Source organism: Otolemur garnettii, unplaced genomic scaffold (assembly GCF_000181295.1).
Source record: "Otolemur garnettii isolate 467f Iridium unplaced genomic scaffold, OtoGar3 scaffold00023, whole genome shotgun sequence".
Taxonomy (NCBI): domain Eukaryota; kingdom Metazoa; phylum Chordata; class Mammalia; order Primates; family Galagidae; genus Otolemur; species Otolemur garnettii.
Window position 1 is genome coordinate 17,338,799 of NW_003852418.1, and position 18,659 is coordinate 17,357,457.

Sequence of the window (18,659 nt, forward strand, 5' to 3'; positions counted from 1 at the left end):
AAAAAAAAAAAGAAATTTTAAAAGCCAATCCACAATTTACATTTTCTTTCCCTGCCTCTAGAATTGGCGACTATGGTGACATTCTGAGGATCTGAGCCTTTCCCAGCACCCCACACTGTCACCAATGTGCAGAGCCCCCACCGACCCACCTCTGTGGCTTTAAGCCACTGAGCCTTTGAGGATTTTTATTGCCACATGATAACTGAATTTATGCTGGACAGACACCAGGTCAAATTCGTTGAAATTTGGGACCAGACCTTGGCCTCTGTGATCTCAAACTGTTAAACCAAGATTTTGAACGTTCCACCACACTGCAAATTTTAGAAACAGCCAAAGTTAATAAAATTTCTATTGTCTATTAATTAAAATTGTGTTAACAATCAAAATCAAAATGTATTAATAATGATTACTCAGCACGTATAGTATTAATTGACAAACATTAAAATTTTGTATTATTTTGAGTGCCTCCTATTTAAATTTTGACATTCATCTATGTTTAAGAAGGACAAACTATCCTGGGAGTTATACGATTCATTTCTCTTTAGGGTGTCTACGCAAAATATTACTAGTGGGAATTGGAAGACTCTGCCTAGAATGTCTTCACACCCTTCATGCCAACAAACAGCTATGCCATGAGGACTCTGCAAGGCAGTGCATGAGCAGGACAGGGAGAATGTCTGGAAGAAAGCAGCCAAGAAAAGTGTGTCCTTTACCAAAGCCAGAACACAAGCCATCGAAACCACCAAAAACAGTGCCTGCCTTTGCAGGTGGGTGTGCAGAGCAGCACGTGGACAGCCGTGTGCCGCCTGTTGTGCAGGGTGCCTAGCTTTTTCACTGTTGTTGTTTTCTTTTATTTTCCCTGAACTATATGAAAGTAAGAGAAAGGTTGGAATGACAAGATGGCATAGGCCTAAATCCAATGCTTAAAAACGTGCAAGTCCTTGATTCTGGAAACAGTGCCGTTTTTATTCACAGCCAAATTGAATCAAGCCAGACAACAAAAGATTGAAACTTGAAAGCCACTCCAGGGAGATAAAGCTGTGATAGAACATGTGACCTCAGAGATGCAGGGAACTTAATACTCGCTAAGTCAGAGTTTTCAAACAGCGCAGAAAGAGCTGAAGGGAATTTATGGGAAGCCTTGAGTGAGAAAGCCCACCCCTCGGTCTCGGCCCTGGAGACGTTCTCTTTCGTCCTCTGGTTTCCAGAGGTTTCTAACTACACTGAATCCACACAGGGCTTTGTTGTCACAGGGTAACCCCAGCTGCAGGAGCCACAGCCAGCCTTGCACCTGCTCCAATAAAAACTGGAAGAGTTGTGCAGTTCTGTTAATGAATGCTTTGGGCTTGTCGCTCCTTTGAAAGGAAAGACAATTTGTACTTTGACCATCTTCCAGAAAGAGGTGGCAGTAAATACTTCAGTAAGGTAATTTTTTAAAAATAAACTTTTCTATTTGAAAATAATTTTGGGTTTAAATTTGCCAAGATAGTGCAGGCAGTTCTTGTATACCCCTTATTCAGTTTCAGTTTCTTGAGTAGTAAAATTTGTAAATAACCATAGCAACATTCAGCATTATCCTATTCATCCTCAAATAAGTTTGGTGAGTTCATTTGAATTTCACTCATCTCCGACAGAGTCCATTCATAGATGCGCCTCTGGGGACTTCTCCTTGACATAAAATAACATACACTGCTTAATCTCGATATTTTAAGATTAAGTCCTTAAAACTAAAATAATATCCCAGAGTAAATCTTGATCTGACCCACAAAATAAAAACAAGAGCTAGCATTTATTATTTACCAACTGTGAGCTGGACTGTATACACATGGGTGATAATGATTCTGTCTTCAGAATCTGTTAAGGAGAGAATTATTATCTGGCCTTTATAAAATGAGACGACAAACTCAGAGATGGTGAGTAACTTGTCCAAGGTCACACAGCTAACACGCAATCATAGTGGGAACAGACACATGGGTTTAAGCTGTGTCTGAAGAGAACCACTGTGGAAGCCGTTCCAATCCCCCTCGCCAAGTCACACCCACTGCTGTCACCGAGAACTTCCGTTACGCTGCGATGAAGTCCCCCAACCCCCCACTCCATATATCACCCAGAATTAGCTGCAAAGTGTCAGGAAACTTGGCCAGGCAGCCCCAAGCATCAGCGAGGGCTGGAAGCCTTCACTGAGAAGCCCTTTATAGAAAGCCGCGGTTGGCAGCCCCCGCTCCTGCATGGGAACAAATTAACATTGGCATTCCAAACACAGGAAAGGAAGGAAATTGGAAACACAGTTTATACTTGGCCAGCCCTTTGAAATACTGTACCATGCTACCGACATCAATTAATGAAAAGCAGGGTTGTGTGAGAGGCTCTGGTTTGGAAATGCATTAACACACGTTAAACATGTTTGCACAGGAACCAGATTATAAGCACCCTGGCTCCAAAACAATAAAGCAATTACCCTAAAACTGGGGCTCTCAGAGTTGTCATTAATTCAATCCACTCCACGCGGATCAGCAAAGGCTTTGCGCGGCTCCCCACAACGCCTTCCGACACAAATGTTGAAAGGACGGCAGTGCACATGTTACTCCGAGTTTCACATAAGTAAGTGTCAAACTTCAGGTGCTCCTGATATCGCCCCAAATCGTGAACACTTTACTTTGAAGAGGGGAAGAATACACAGCGTGGCCCTGGTATTCACTGGCACTGCTGTTTCACTTTGGGGTTGAGCCATTTTTTGCCAGGGAAAGTTAACTATCAACTATCTGTTCCATATTAAGAAATAACGTGTCACATTTTTGTCAAATATTATTTGTCAAATGCCATTTGCTGCAAAACCCAGAATTCAATCCCAGCTCCATCACACGGCTAATAGCAAACGGCTCACATAATAGCCGTGGTCATACGTGGGATCCTTTGCAGTGAACAAAACCCCCTGCCTCTATAAACTGTTTCAGAAACTGGAAAGAAAAGTACCTGGGGCTCTGGAAAAAATAAAATATCATGCCTTGAGCTGCCCAGTACAAAGGACCCTGCGTGTTGTCAGAAGAGGCTTGAAAATAACCCCAAAGCAAGTGTCCACTTCATAACTTAGGAAGAAAGCTAAGAGAAAGGATTTTACGTGATGAGGGTGAATCTCAGTATTTCTGACCTGCAATAGAAAGAATCGACTCATTTCTTGAAAGACCCGCATCCCCGGCTCTGCATCTCCAGACCTGCCCACCTGCCCCCCTCTGGCATCGGGTGGCTGAGCAACAGACATCCCTGATGTCTCCTCCCTGCTCCCGCATCCTGCGGACGTCACCCGCTCAGCTCCGAGTTGATCTGGGATCCATCAGGTTGGAGCAATTTGAGTGTGTAAAGCTAAATGTGTTATCATTTTCACCACAAATTAACAGTTTCTATGTAAATATTGGTATTTCCTCACCCCATAAAGGCGAAAGAAGGCAAAATGGCACTGGCGCATTGGATTTAAACTAATTAAAAGCAGAGGGTTGTGCAATTCAATATATTGATTTTACCAGTGGGACTTAAATCTTTTATAATAAGTGTACACAGCTGCAGTGCTCTCCCACCACTATGCTGTAAAGGCTAATCCGCACATTCCTCTGACAATAACATGACAGGTCCCACACATCCCTGCCTGTGCCCTAACCCCGGTGACACTGCCAAAGTGCATTAAGGGGAAGCAGTGCAGTGACATGCCAAAAACTGAGTGTGTCGACAGCCCCCAGCTAAGTCTACAGAGTGAGTGGGAAAAAATTATTGTGGCCAGCAGCCTGGTGCAAAGGGCTCTCCATTCAAAATATTCAGCTGGTTAAAAGGATGGGCAGGCCGGGAAAGGGTGGAGACAGGGCAGTCTCAGGACACTCTGATGGTTGCAATGGGCCAAATATGACCTTACCAAATGGGGGGGTATTAAAGTGATAGGAGTGATCAATCAACTTAGATGGGACTCTCCCTGAAATGAAGTCATCACTTGTCTCCAAGTTCAGTGGACATGTGATATTCGCTCACATCTCAGGCATTCCGGTGGTCAGGGGATCGTAGGCCAGCTGTGTTTGTCTCGGCAAAGTCTGGACAGCCTACCAAGGCGAGGTAAGGCCCCACGCTGCCGTTCCCAAGACCCGCATCTCTTCTCTCTGTGCAAAGAATCATCCCCCTGGCTGCCCTGAAACCAATTTTTATCTGGGCCACCACCCTTTCCTTTTCGTCAGGGCCCACTTCACAACCAAAGGACAACCCTGAAATAAAACCCCCAAATAGCCACCCAAGCTGGCAACCATGGTTCAGCCTCAACCTGCCTCGATTCCAGAAATGCAGAGAAGATCAAAAAAGTTCAAATCTGGGTCACATATATCCTTGGGAAAAGAGGGGAGAAATCTTTGATTTATATAAGCAGGAAAATGAGGTTTAAAAGAAGTGATTTTGAAAGGGTTACTAAAAACACAGCTGCTGGTGCAGTCCTGTAGTGAAGGCGCTCTGCAGAAAGAAAGAAAGAAGGGGGGAGGCGATGTGACATCTATATTAACCTTTGGCTGCTTACCAGTGAGGGCCGGCGCTCCGAGTGCTGGAATGTGGAACAGCCCCTTCCAAATTTTAACACAAGCCAGGTTACAGCTGCAAATGCCTACAGTCCACTCTCCCTTCTTAAAGCACTCCCTGAAGGAAATTTTTAAACTGTAACAGAATCTTTTTCTAATACTCTACAGTGGTAGGGCCTGCTCTTAAGGGGCAAAGGGAGAGATCTTAATGCCAAACACTTGTCAACAAAAAGGACAGCCAGATGGCACAAAGCAAAAATCAAAACTGCACAGCCTTGTCCCCGCTCTCCGGCTATGTTAACAAAAGCCACTTTTATATGCTGGCTGCAATAATGATAGGTTTTCAACTTTCTCTCTCCTTTTTTTTAATTTAGCTTCAAAGATTAAACAAATTTTATTCCTTCATAACCTGGACCAACCAGAGATAAACAAGAGTCACACTCTCCCAATGCCAGCAGCTTCCTTAGGAGATTCCAATCAGACCTTCTGGGTTTCTCCAAAGAAAGAATGGCGAGGGTGAAGGCTGGATTCGGTCTGCTGAATGGCCACTGCCTGGGGACTACTTAAGAGAGGGTAGCCTGTTTTGAATTCCAAAATTAAGTCTACACAGAGGAGTCAGGGGCTTGTTAATCCAAACCAGTTTACAAATCTTGCCATTGAACTTAAGGGGCCCAGGCTGGGAAGATGTGAGTCTCACTCAAGCAGCTCCACTCACATTGCACGGGCTTTATTGTACAGCCTGGGCTTTGTCATAAGGTGCAGGCTGAAGTCCTCATTCCCAGCACCTGGTTTTGTCGTAAATTCCCCCTCTGGTTTCCCCTCTAGTTGAGATCCTGCTCAGCCTGGCAAAAACTTGAATTCCGAGGAGAACGACTCACAGGAACAAAAACCAGTTTGGCTGCAGACGGAGGAAGAAGGTCTGTGAAAGCCTTCAGAATTCAGGCAGGGTCCCCCACACTCCCCCCGACCCCCCGCCCCTGCCTGCAGGACCCCAGAGGTATGCAGTGCAGGGGGAGGGGGAAGCAGAGGGAGTCAGCATCCATCCCCCCAAGCTCCTCATCAAGGGTCCTCCAAAGTCCCCTCCCATGATAACAAATAATGGTTTGATATGTGCAAATGATAGTTTCTCATTCTTAGGTAAAGTGTGCAAATAAACTTGCCTTTAGAAAACTTCATGAATACTACAGAACAACATGATTTGCAATCCAGGTAAAACAGTGCACCTTCTCAGAAAACTCGGTGCCCCCAGCAATCCTCCTACATGAAGCCCCCAACTCTCTCGAACCCCACCGCCACTCCCAAGTTTCTCCTATGGAGAAATTCCAAATGACACCAGAAAAGAAGGGACAGGCAGTTTATTCCTGTGCTATACTGAGTAGAAATTAAAGGCCAACCTTCAAGCCATCTACAGGAAGCATCTTGCCAAACTACAGTCCAGGTCTGCACCCAACTAATTACCTCGAGTTTAGAGGCAGAGAAAGAAAGAAAACAAGGTCAGTATGCTCTGTTAAAAGCCACTCTGCCATCTAATTTGGAGTGATGTTCCAGAAAGCTGGACCTGAGAAAGTCAGGGTCCCACAAAGCCCAAAGCCAGCCGGACTGATTAAGAGGCTCAGACAAGCCGGTCTTTGTCCTTTCAAGATGAAAGAAATGAATTGAAAGGTGTGTGTACAGCCAGAGGAGGAAAACCACCCAGCTGTGGCCTCCCAAACAAGTCCCAGCTTGCTTCCACAGCCATGGGGGGAGCAAACAGCCTGCCCCAAAGTCCCCAAAGTCCCCAGAGTCCCCGAGTTAGTAACCTGGTCCTTCTATGGGGTACAAGGAGCCCCCAGGTCTGGCCACACTACTGGGCCCTAAGCATCAGGGGACTTTTTGCACACTGGGTTTGCAGAGCCTTCCACAGAAGCCAGGGATTACAAATACCTTTTTAATGACCCCAGCCAGGCTCTGAAGGCAGCCTCTGGGACCTGCTGCATTCAGCGGGAGTCCTGAGTACCCAAGAACGGAAGATGTCATAAATCCCACACCAGAGAAAGGGCCCTGGCTAACACCAGGCTTCAGGAGGGCTGCAGAGCTCTGCAGTCACTAATTATTTTATGTGTATGTATTTGAAATTTTTCTTTAGTTTTTGGCATAGGCAATAAATACACATTGTAAAAGAAAAAAATCACACAGACTTAAGTACAGACAGTGAAGTCTCAGCTATGCCCCCTCCAACCCCCCCCCCAGCAAAATCTCTTTCCAGTTCCTGGCGCCTTCTTCGAGCGGGACGCGCAAGCACACAGGCAACCGCGCTCATCTGCACCTTGCTTGTTTCCACCTCATACATCTTGGAGATTGTTCTAAATCAGGACACATGCAGCTGCCTCGTTCCTAACTGGCTGCTTAGTATAATTTAAACTTTCCTGAAGTTATTCTGGCATCTAAACCTCCCACCCCTTGCTTGCTGAAGCTTGTTTCACTATTTGAATTCGGTTCTTATTAAGTAGGGACAATGGCCTCCCGGGAACTCCAGGGCCCTTATCTGGAGCGGGAGGCTTTAAGGCAGATCTGCGCTTCCCCGCACCGCCCCCCCCCCAATCCGTGCCCCGGGTGCCCAGCGTGGGGCTTTGGCATCATTATTTCCACGTTGACACAGCTCCTGTGGGCGTGAGTTTGCTGTCTTGACTTGGTTCAGAGTTTCGCAGCAAGTTACACAAGTAGAATGAAAGCGGCTCAGGAAACAGAGCTATAAGGGGCGTGTTATCTCGGAAACCAAATATTTGATCCTCAGCCCCACAGCGCGCTGCCGGGGGTTAGTTTGAGCAAGTCCAGCAAATGCGCGCGCACAGATCCAGGGGGAACCACCGGGCCCCCTACGCGGCCCCAACCTCGCGTCCTTGGAATCGCCGAGGATTCAGCTGGAAACCGAGTCTCCCAGCCACCCCCAGCATGCGTCTGCTCAGAGATCCCGCACCACCAAATCACCAAAGCCCGTGGTTTGCGCGCCACACGTGATAAACGCTGAAAATGGATTCTGCCGGCCCGGGACCTATCATTAAATATTTAAAATAGAAAACTCGGAATGACAACGTTTCTTCCCCCAGCTCCAGCCGAGAGAAAGGGGGGGCACCCAGTGGCCGAGAGAGGGGGGCCCCAAGGTGCTCCGGGGCGTGTCTCAGGTTAAGGCGGGCGCGCACGAGGGGACAGGTAGGGCTTCCCAGGGCTAGGAATGGAGGGCGACGCCCACGATACCAGGGCCAGGCAGAGGTAAGAGGGGCCCGGGAAGGGCGGGAAGGCTGCTTTGCCAAGAAAGACCTTTAAATCCAGGTAGCGCGGGCCGCGCCGGCTCAGGACAACTCACATGACCGAGCCAGTGCTTTGAACTGACCCGCGACGGGGCCAGAGCCTCAGACATAAGATGCCGCCAGCGGCCTAACAAGTAGGGGCTTCGGATCAGCCCTCCCAATAATCCCCACAGGCCAGCGGAGCTTCACCCGTCCTACCTAGGGGCGCACACAGCTTGGGGACCATTAGGACTGGCTGTGAGAGACCCTCCGGTAGGCACTTAAGTTTTGCAAACGGCTGGGAGTAGAAAGCTGAGCAGGCTGATATAAGATGCGGCCCCCTCCTTGTTCCAAAGCACCCCCTGACAGAGATGCACACCCCCTTCCTGCCCTTACTCACCGAGGTTGACGAAGCTCATGACCATGTCGGCATCGGTGAGGAAGTGGCTATCTTGCAGACTGGCCAGAGGGGGGCCCTGGGTGCTGAATACGGCCTTGTACGGGTAGGAGAAGCCCTGGCCGTCGGGCCCGCCGCCCTCCTCCACCGCCATGGCATTGTATAGGTCCAGCATGAACATGGGCGCCGAGTTATGCTTGCCCTGGAGGTGGGGGCGCGGGCGATGGGGCAAGCCCAAGATTGAGAGGATCTCACGCTGCATCTCCCGCCGCTCCTGGCTGCGGAGGCGCCGGTGGATGAAGCTCGAGTGCACCTCGTTGTCCAGGCTGAAGTCGGCCAGGGCGGAGCGCAGCAGGAACAGGGGTGCCCAGAGCGCCACGAAGCTGTGAGGCGCCGCAGCGCGCAGAGAGCGCACGTGCATCGCGCCGGCTCTACGCGCGACCCGGGCTCCGGGCTCCGGGCTCCGGGCTCCGGGCTCCGGGCAACCGGACCCGCGCCGCCCCAGGTGGCAGACGGGGGCAGGCAGCCGTCCGCGCCGCTCAGTCACTTGCTGCAGACGGGCCCCGCTGCGCCCGCGCCAGACATGGCCCCTCCCCGGCAGGCTGCGCTCTGCCCCGACCCCCGCCCCTTGTTCGGTGCTGGCCCGGGGCCCCTCGCCCCGCACTCGCCCAAGCGCACCGCAGGGCTTGGAAACCAGCTCCAGCGAGCGATCAAGCGAGAGAGGAGGCGGGCGCGGATGGGAGGAGCAGCCAGCAAACCTAGGAGTCCAGAGAGCGAGCACGGAGAGGCAGCGAGGCGGCGGCCGGCGGGCGGGCGGACGGGCGCTCCTTCCTCCAACTCCTGTAGCGCTCTTGCCCTCGAGCAGTGGCGACTCACCCTCTTCCAACCTCCGGCACTGAGAGCAGGGGCCCTGGATCGCTCTCCCAGCCCTGCACGCCCAGGATCGCACGAGAGGCCGCCTTGAGAGCCCCAGAGTCGTAAGCGCTGAAGCCTGGAGGGGGAGGAGGAGGAGGACGGACTTCCAAGGGCCCCTCCCGCGCCGGCGGCCTCCCACCTGCCCTCGGCCCCGCCCTCCCCCCAGCTGTGCCCAATGGGTTCATTCATTCCTTCTAGTGCGCTCCACAAATATTTACCGAGTGCCCACTGGGTGCCCAGCGCCGGGCCGGACGCCGCGGGGATGTGGAGGGGGGAATCGGGGCGGGTCCTGAGCTCTCCCGACTCCCAATCGGGGCCAAAACCAAGGCATAAGCAGGATCGGATCGTCAGAGTTCAGCCTGCGGTGGGAAAAGCTTGGGGGAGTGCGGAGGAAGCTGTGGGATAGGAAAAAGCTTTCCGGAGGCGGTGACTCTTGAGCCCTCCTTGGCCCCCTTCTTTTGCTCCAGCCACGCTGAGTCCTTCACGCCTCCCCCAACCTGCCGCCAACTTGTCTTTGCACTTGCCCTTCCCTTGGCCCGGGACCCCAGATGCCGCCTTCTCCTCTCAGAGACCTTCCAAGACCAGCCAAGAGAAGGCGGGTCACTTGCTTTCCTCAATCCACTCACACTTTTTCCCCTTTAATTTCTCTTACTGCCTGCTGTTTGAGTTACTACGCGGCTTCCTCATGGTCTTGTCTCCCCGTGGGAAACCGAGCGCCCAGACCAGCGATCTGCTCCTCAGCTCCTGGAACCCAGCGCCCTAGCCGCTGTGGCTACACAATCAGTATTTGTTGAATGAGTAAGTGAACTTTGTATGAGCTGGGGCTGTTTCTCCTCCCACCTCCTCCTCTTTGGGCCCCTGCCCCGAGCAGGCACTGCAGCACCCCCACTGTCCGCCCCTCTGTATCAGCCCTCCCCTGGCGCCACCTGAGAAGCCACCATCTCATCCTTGGCAGTGGTCCCCTCCACCCCATGCAGACCCTCTGGTATTTGGAATGTCTGTTTACAGGATGGCCTCCTGCACCTGGGACAGACAGCACATTTGCAAAGGAACAATAACCAGAGGACCATGGGGAACTGATCTTGGTATCTAGTTCTCACCTTCCCCCAACCTCAGGGTCTGTGCCAGAGACCTCACCCAGTCATCACATAAAAGATATGAGCCACCCACTCTGTCACAGGGAGGCCCCAGACAGCTCAGAACCTACCAGTCTCCACTGCCAATGTGGGACCTCATGTAAGTTACTGCTCCTTGGAGCCTCAGCTTCCTCATCTGTGAAAATGGGAGCAAAATGATCCTTCACTTAGAGTAGTAGTGAGAGCCCACCGGTAAAAGCTTAGCCCTATCTCCCTCTTCTCCTGGGGCTGGGCCAGAGGGAGAAAGGCCCCAGAGGGAGTTTGGAATGAGAAGTGAAGGGCCCAGTTTGGGGAAGAGGGTTTTGTTGGGGGTTCCCTCTGGCTACACCCCATGTAGGGGCTGGAACAGGAGGGCTGGGGACAGGTCAAAGGCCTCCCATGACGCCTGTAATCCCAGCACTTTGGGAGGCTGAGGCAGGAGGATTGCTTGAGCTCAGGAGTTCGAGGCTTGTCTGAGTGAGAGTGAGACCCCAACTCATGGAAAAAAAATGGAAAAACCCAGCCAGGCGCCGCAGCAAGCACCTATAATCCCAGCGGCTTCGGAGGCTGAGGCAGCAGGATGCCTACAAGCCAGAGTCTGAGGTTGCAGTGAGCTATGATGCCACTGCACTCTGCTCAGGACAAAAGGTAGAACTCTGTCTCGACAAAAAAAAAACAAGGAAAAGGCCTCCCATGGAGGCTTTTGGACAAGATGGCAGCCCAAGAGGCCATGTGCTGAGAGGCTGTGTGGAGAGGGGAGAAGCCAGAGGTCTCGCAAGAAGTAGGGAAATGCCAGGCTCCAGGTCCTAGCCGCTCACACAGGCCCTAGAGTGAGATGGTGCAGGTCCTAAGCCCCCCGGGGCGGAGCCTCTGCCCAGCAGCCCACCCAGGCCCCTGAAAGCCCACTCCACCTGCCCTCATTTGATAACTCCTTCCTTCTTCCCATGCTTTTTGAGCCCTGGGTGTCAGGCGAGGTGGGCTGCATGGGCCACACCTGGGCAGTGGCATAGGGCCCCGAGTTCCCAAGGGCCCCACCCTTGGTTTCCTGCTCTGCGGTCACCATAGTGAAGTTCCTTACTAATCTACGAACAAGGGGCCCCTCGTTTTCATTTTCCACCAAGCACAGTGCTGGGCAGGAGGACACGGCAATGAGCGAGCCTGTGTGGAGGATCCATCCAGACACTGGCTTTCAGGCCAGGGGAGACAGAGCAAGATCCTTAAATAAGCTTGGGGACAGACAGGGAGGCAGCTCTCATCCATGGCTTCTCTCCAGGAGGATGCAGGAGAGTAAAGGAGGAAAGACCTGCTATGGCCATGGGGGGCCCAGGAGTCTGGCCCAAGAGTGCCACAGGCACTCAGTGTCCATCTGAGAGTGTGCAGGTGAAGAACTGGCGTCGTTCAAGAGGCATAAACAGGGTGGGGCGGGAAAGGGTCTCCCAGTGGAGATGCCACTGATCCGAATACTGAAGCATGAATGGGAGCTGGGACTCCCCAGGGGGAGGCATCTGAGGCAGAGGAGCAGCAGGTTCAGGAGCCCTGAAGAGTGAGCACTGTCCCTGGGCCCTGGGTGTGCCCTCAGCAGAGATGAGGAGGTCGGTTTCTTCTGAAGGGGATATGAAAATGAGAGCCAAGTCATTTGGAGGGGCCTTCCTAAATGGGCGAGGGCGCATGCAGGGCAGCTGGTGTGTCTGCTCCCACTGTACTTGTGGGAACAACTGATGCCAGGGTCTACCTTTGTCCCCCGTCGGCCACTACGGAGAAGTCCTTGAAGCCAAGAAAGACTCTAGTTTACCCTTCTTCACCCATCTCACCCAAGCCCACCCTGGCACAAAGCAGGTGCTCAGTAAGTGCCAATTGAATGAATAATAAAAAGTTCAGCCAATACCCTAAGAATTCAGTGGCTGAAGGCAGGCGCCAGGCAGAAGAGCTCCCTGACCCCACACCCCAGAGGCCCTTCCAGAGACTCCATCTTTTCTCATGCAAGATGAAGAGACAACACACTCCTCATATCCAAGGCCCCAGCCATAAGGTTTCCTCTGAACTCCACACCCCCCCAGTTAGCTTTATCTTTCCTGTGATCCAGGCTGGGGGAGGGGTGGGCTCGTTCTTTTCCCTGCTTCCTCCCCTAAAGGAGTCCCCAGGACTGCACCAGGCCTTCAGTGAATACTGAATGCAGGAATGAATGGATGCAAACACGCAAGCAAGAAATATCCGGCTGGGAGCACAGCTCAGGCTGGTTTGGGAGCTGAGGCCATCAGCCAGGAAAGGCTTTGCAATTAGTGAGGGTGAGTCTTGGGTAGCAGGAGTCTGCCCACCTAGATTCACCCCCTGCTCTGCCACTTCCTGCTGGGTGCCCTGAGCAAGGGCCTTCACCTCTCTGTGCCTCAGTTCCCCCATCTGTAGAAGGGGGGACTGATAGCACCTATCGCCAGGGTTGCTGTGAGGATTCAGAAGGTAATTCAGTTCATGAGATGGCTGTATGTGGTGCCTGCAGCCCTTGATACGCATTAGTTACAATCTGGATGAAAAGGAAAGTTCCTTAATAGGAAAGCCTCCTGAATTTAAAAATAACAAGACTTTCCATGATGATCTGCTTTTTGGACAAGCAAAGAAAAGTAAATCTATCTATCCTTAGTCTGAGTGCACGAGCAAGGGATAGTGTAGAGCAAACCAGAATATGGTGGGATGGTGACATTGGAGATGAAAGGGTAATCCCTACATTCCAAGCCCCTCTTTGTCCCCCTCCACCCAAGGCCAACCCAGGGCCTAGGGACGTCCCTGGGGCCTATCTCATTTCCCCAGTAGCCAGCCCCCCACCCACACCACACTCCCAGTTGTGGTTCCCCCAGCCAGGGCACCCAGAGCTGGGCTCCAGGGTGGAAATCTGATCTGCCCCAATCTGCTCCACACCTGGGGCTGCCCTCTCCTGGATGAAAGATGGCCTGGAATTGTGAGGGGTGTTACTGTGTCCCCGGTGTCCGCACCCTTCTCCTGCTGGCCGCCAGCGCGCTGGGCAGGGAGTTTTCATTTCCTACATCATCAGTCACATCTTGCTGAAGTGATTTTGACCTCGTCAGCATGTCTCTCCAAGGCAATAAAAAGGAGAAAAGAATTCTGCTGACACACACATTGTTCAGCGAGGTGGAGATCTCATCTTCATCTGCAGAACTCTTATGCCATCTGCCCTGGAGAGAGCTCAGCCAGCCTGGGTGCCCAACACAGCCAGGGGGGTGCTGTGGGCTGTTCTTTCTGTCCACCCCACCTGGCCTAGGCCAAATGACCCCAGACCCCAGCAGAGCTGAAAATGCTTGTGTGCAAAGAGATCTGCCCTGCAGAGGAAATTATTTTAGCACACCTGTGATGAAATTTTGCCTCCTATGCAAATCTTTTGCAGCACTGAAATCCCAGCTGCTTGTGCCTGCTCATTCTGGGGGTTTCTCTGCAAAATGTTTCAAACAGGGGAGTAAGAGAATAAATGTCTTCCATCAGTCTTAAGTACATATGGCAATGGCCATAGTTCTAAATGAAAACACAAGCAGACAGAAAGATGATAGACACACACACACACAGAGTCCAGAGAAAGCTGATACCACAGCAGGGTGTCCAGGTTCTCACAGCTAGGGGGAAGCTGCGGTTTTGTTTATTATTACAATGGCTGTTATTTCTTCCTCAACTAGGGGAAGTCTGGTTTTGTTCTGAGCATTAACTATCCTTGGTTCAGCTTTAGAGGGAGCCCTTTCCTTCTCCCCAAACTTGCAGACCTGTCAGAAGCATTTGCTCCTGCCAGGCACCTGCTAAGCTTGCACTGCTGTCACCCACGCCAGCCTCCACATGGAGGGGCCCCTTCTGCTCCCCAGATCAGAGAGAAGGAGCCCAAGATTCTGAGTGACTGGCCTGAAGTCAGATAGCTAAGTTGTGATGGAGCCAGGCCCAAAGCCACATACATCTGTCTCCCCAGCCCAGGCCTTGAATCACAGGTGCATGTGCAGTGACCTGGAGCAGCCCTTTCCCCCTTGCTCTGTCCTAAAGCATCACTTCCCCAGCCCAACTGGAATGCACATGGATTCCCTGGGATCTGTTAGGACACAGGTTCCCACACAGTCTGAGCCACTCTCAGGGGAGTGCCAGGGCTACCAACCTTTAGACTATACATTGAGGAGAGGGCCTCTAATTTTCTGAAATCACAACTAACAAATCGAATCTTCAGATGAAAACTTCAATATCTTCTAGCTACAATTCCAAGTGTCTTTTTAAAATTAGCTCATTACTCCTCTCAACTACCTTATACGATATTCATTATTATTATTCCCATCTTTAAGATGAGAAAATTGAGGCTCAAATATTTGTGGGGACCCTGCCCAAAGCCACACTGACGGTGAGTGGTAAAACGAGGATTCCCATGCAGGCTCTCTGCTTCCAGGACCTGAGTCTTAAAACACTGGGTCACACCAAAACAGAGGGCTTGTCTCAGTCCTGTGTGTGCCTCTGAGTGCCAGCAGTAGCCTTGCACACAGTGGGTGCCTTGTCAGTGTTTGATAAAACCCAGGGTACCTCTGAGTTCCTCTTTAATTCTGCCTTTTTTGCAGAAGTCATGCCCTTAAATGCCCAAAGGCACCCCCCAGGTGACACAAATACATAGATCCAGGGCCCACATTGTGAAGCTCAAGGAATGTTTGCTTTCCTCCTAATTCCACTAAAGGAAGCATAAGCACAGACACGATGGCAGGTGGCCAGGCACACTGGCCTAGATGCAAGAAAGAGGGGTGGGTACCGGGGTGCACCACATGCCCATGGGTGCTGCTCTTCAGGAATCTCCAATGATCCCAATCAAATCTAGATCTGATTTTGGAAAGAAGCTGGAAAATTGAGCTTGAATGTGGTAATTCTCAATACTCATCTATTGGTAACTAACTCAATTTGGTTGACTGTTAGACCAAAGAAGACACGCCAGCCTGCTACCAGTCAGATTCGGCGATTCCAGTTTCCCCCTGACCTTATAATGGGCTCCGCGGGGCTTGGAGGATGCATCCATCGTCTTCCTGACCCACCTGCCCCCAAACCAAAGGACCACCAAGGCTGGCTCCCTTCAATTCACTATGCAAGGATCACTGTGAGAGTGGTTGGAAGGCTGAAACTGCACACTCCCGAGGCACCACCTGACCCTGACCCTCTCCACAGTCCCCTTCCCACTGACACCCTGTTGTTTGGCCCTAGGGACTGAGCTTCTGACAAGCACCCTCCCTTCTAGAAACATCAAAGAAAACAGAACTCTATCTTTATGATCAGGAGTGAGTGTTTAGTGCTCCTTCCTTCAGCATCTCCCTCCTCCCAGAAATATCTGAACCTGTTCTTTTTTTTTTTTTTTTGAGACAGAACCTCACACTGTCGCCCTGGGTAGAATGCTGTGGCATCACAGCTCACAGCAACCTCCAACTCCTGGGCTCAAGCAATTCTCCTGCCTCTGCCTCCCAAGTAGCTGGGACTACTGGCACTTGCCACAGGCCCGGCTATTTTTTGGTTGCAGCTGTCATTATTGTTTGGTGGGCCCAGGCTGGATTTGAACCCACCAGCTCAGGTGTATGTGGCTGGCGCCTTAGCCGCTTGAGCCACAGGCACTGAGCCTAAACCTGTTCTTACATTTAGAGATTTCCCATCTGGTGAAGAAAAACCTGCCCCCGCCTAAAATAGGAGCTGAGCACGCAGGAGATGAGCTGTCCCAGACAGCTGTGCAGTCAGAGTACTGGGATGTGAGCAAGTCTTGACCACTCAGAGGCACCTGTCTCAGAAGCTATCAGTGCGTACCCAGCCCACCCCACTCAGTGCTCTGGGGCCATGTTCCCAATTGCAGAGCCCCCAAGCTGGGTTCTCTCATCTTCTGTCTTCCGGGGGCTTCTGTGAGCCCCTCAAGATCCCTTGGTGAACTCCTTCCCTACATCAGTCAGCCAAAGATGGTTTCCTATTGCCTGCAGCTAGGAGCCTTGCACGGTAGAGCCCTGGAGAACTGGCAGGGGATGGGGAGATCATGTCAGTGATAAGACATTCTTTTCTTTCAGCAGCTGAAATTTTTGATCAAGGAAGTTTTTCAGACACCTACCACAGAATCCTGAAATAGAGCTTTTCTGGTTAAATAGAGCAGGGAGGAGTTACAGTTGCCACATTAGGCAAATTAAAAATACAGGATGCCCAGTTTAATTTGAATTTCAGATAAACAATGAATGAATGTTTACTATAAGAGTATAAATATGTCTCCAATAATTCACAGGATATACTTATACTACCCACTCATTCATTGTTTATCTGAAATTCTAATTGCCTGGGCATCCTGAATTTTATCTAGTAACCCCTAGCAGGGGCCAAGAGCCCTGAAATGCTGTTTCCTTTCTCTCCCCTTTTCCCTGATTCCAAGATTCTACAGAAAACTTTTTGGAAACTGCTCATCTAGTTTGAGACCCCTGTCTTTTTTCTCTTTCTTCTGGTAAGAGTTCTTTTATTTTCTTCAGTGAAAATTCCCCTTCTTCACTGTCAGCCCTGCATTTTAGGATGGACTACCCCTCTCTCTAAGTTCCGGGTGGAGGTGAAGGAGGCGAAATCAGGCGCATGACCAGGCCTGGCCAATCAGAGCAGCATATGTGATTGGCTCAGTGAAGGTCATGTGATTCAACCCAAGCCAATGAGACTCAACTTTAGAACTTTCATAGAAGCTACTGAAGAAAAGGGTCCATCTTTCCACTGAGGTCCCTTAGTCTGGGCCTGCTGCCAACCACCTTTCCTCTCTTCAGGGAGAGCCTGCCAAAGACAGAAACTATAGGGGGCAGCAAAACAAGAGAAGGCAGGAGGCTGACACCATCTATGAGCCCCTGGAGCCCACTGTGCCTGCAGCCAGCCCCACTCAGGACTTTTCAGCTCAAGCCACTGTGTAGTGAGTCTGCAGTCAACTCCATCAAAAGTCCTGCAGACACATGGTTCAACTCCTTCATCTTAAAGACAGAGAAATTGAGACCCAGAGAGAAACTGTTGGGCTCAAAGTCTTACAGTGCGTCAGGGCAGAGCTGGAATTAGAATCTGGGCTCCTGGCTCCCACTGTCCAAGGGATGTTTACCACTCCACACGGCACTTTCCCTCTTCTCTGCTCGTTTCTTCCTTCTGTGTCTTCCCTCACTGTTTCTGCTCATTGTTAAAAATATTCTTTCTTCTACTTCAATGTTCAAAATGAACATTGTTATCTTCAAATATTATCTTTATTCATTTATATTTTTTAAATCATAGTTGTGTACAATAATGCAATTATGGAGTACAATGTGCTGGTTTTATATACAATTTGAAATACTTTCATGAAACTGGTTAACATAGCCTTCATGGCATTTTCTTAGTTCTTGTGTTAAGACATTTATACTCTACACTTAGTAGATTTAACATGTAAATGTGCCATAGGTGTGGTCCCACCAATTACCCTCCTCCACCCATTCTCCCCCCTTCCCTCTCCTCCCCTTCCTCTTTCCCCTTCATCTTGGGCTATAATTGGGTTATAGCTTTCATATGAAAGCTATAAATTGGTTTCATAGTAGGGCTGAGTACATTGGATACTTTTTCTTCTATTCTTGTGATACTTTGCTAAGAAGAATATGTTCCAGCTCCATCCATGTAAACATAAAAGAGGTAAAGTCTCCATCTTTTTAAAGGCTGCATAATATTCCATGGTGTACATATACCACAATTTATTAATCCATTCATGGGTCAATAGGCACTTGGGCTTCTTCCATGACTTAGAAATTATGAATTGGACTGCAATAAACATTCTGGTACAAATATCGTTGTTGTAAACTGATTTTTGGTCTTCTGGATGTATACCTAGTAGAAGAATTGGAGGATCAAATAGCAGGTCTAGTTTTAGATCCCTAAGTGATCTCCAAACATCTTTCCAAAAGGAATGTATTAGTTTGCATTCTCAGCAGCAGTGCAACAAATATTATCTTTATTGCCTCCTCCTTGGTAAACCCTCACTCTAAGTAGGTTAGTCTTGACTGATGTGAAAAAGATAATATGGGATGATTAACGGGTTGGAGCTCATCTTACATATGATGCAAAGACAGCTGAGAATTAGCATCAGTGACACTAACTAATGTCAAAGCTGCACACAGTATCTCTAATCTTCTAGTCACCCTGAAACTAGATGTGATGCCTCCCATTTCACAGAGGAAGATATGAAGGCACAGAGGTCAAAAGAATCTGGCCAAGGCCCACAGCTGGTGAATGACAAAGCCAGCATTCCCACTCAGGATGACCCACTTCGGAGTCCCCTATTTCGTCCAGCCAGTCGCCCTTGTAAAGATGGCCTGTGATTTTTATTTCTGGAGTTCTCATGTTACCTGCATGCTGAGTGGGGTGCCATATTTGGCAAATAACAACAGAGAACACTCAGTTAAAT

General features: G+C 50.2%; 1 protein-coding gene across 1 annotated transcript in view; it reads right to left on the reverse strand.

Moving 5' to 3' along the window:
* Nucleotides 1–9,184, reverse strand: part of BMP7 (bone morphogenetic protein 7) — a 77,994-nt gene extending 68,810 nt beyond the window's left edge. The window contains exons 1-2 of the mRNA XM_003787720.2: nucleotides 8,696–9,184; nucleotides 8,208–8,665 (exon numbers count right to left, since the gene is read on the reverse strand). Coding sequence (XP_003787768.1) covers nucleotides 8,208–8,625 — 418 coding nt within the window. The 5' untranslated portion in view covers nucleotides 8,626–8,665; nucleotides 8,696–9,184. The remainder of the gene's footprint in view (nucleotides 1–8,207; nucleotides 8,666–8,695) is intronic.
* Between the last annotated feature and the right edge of the window lie 9,475 nt (nucleotides 9,185–18,659).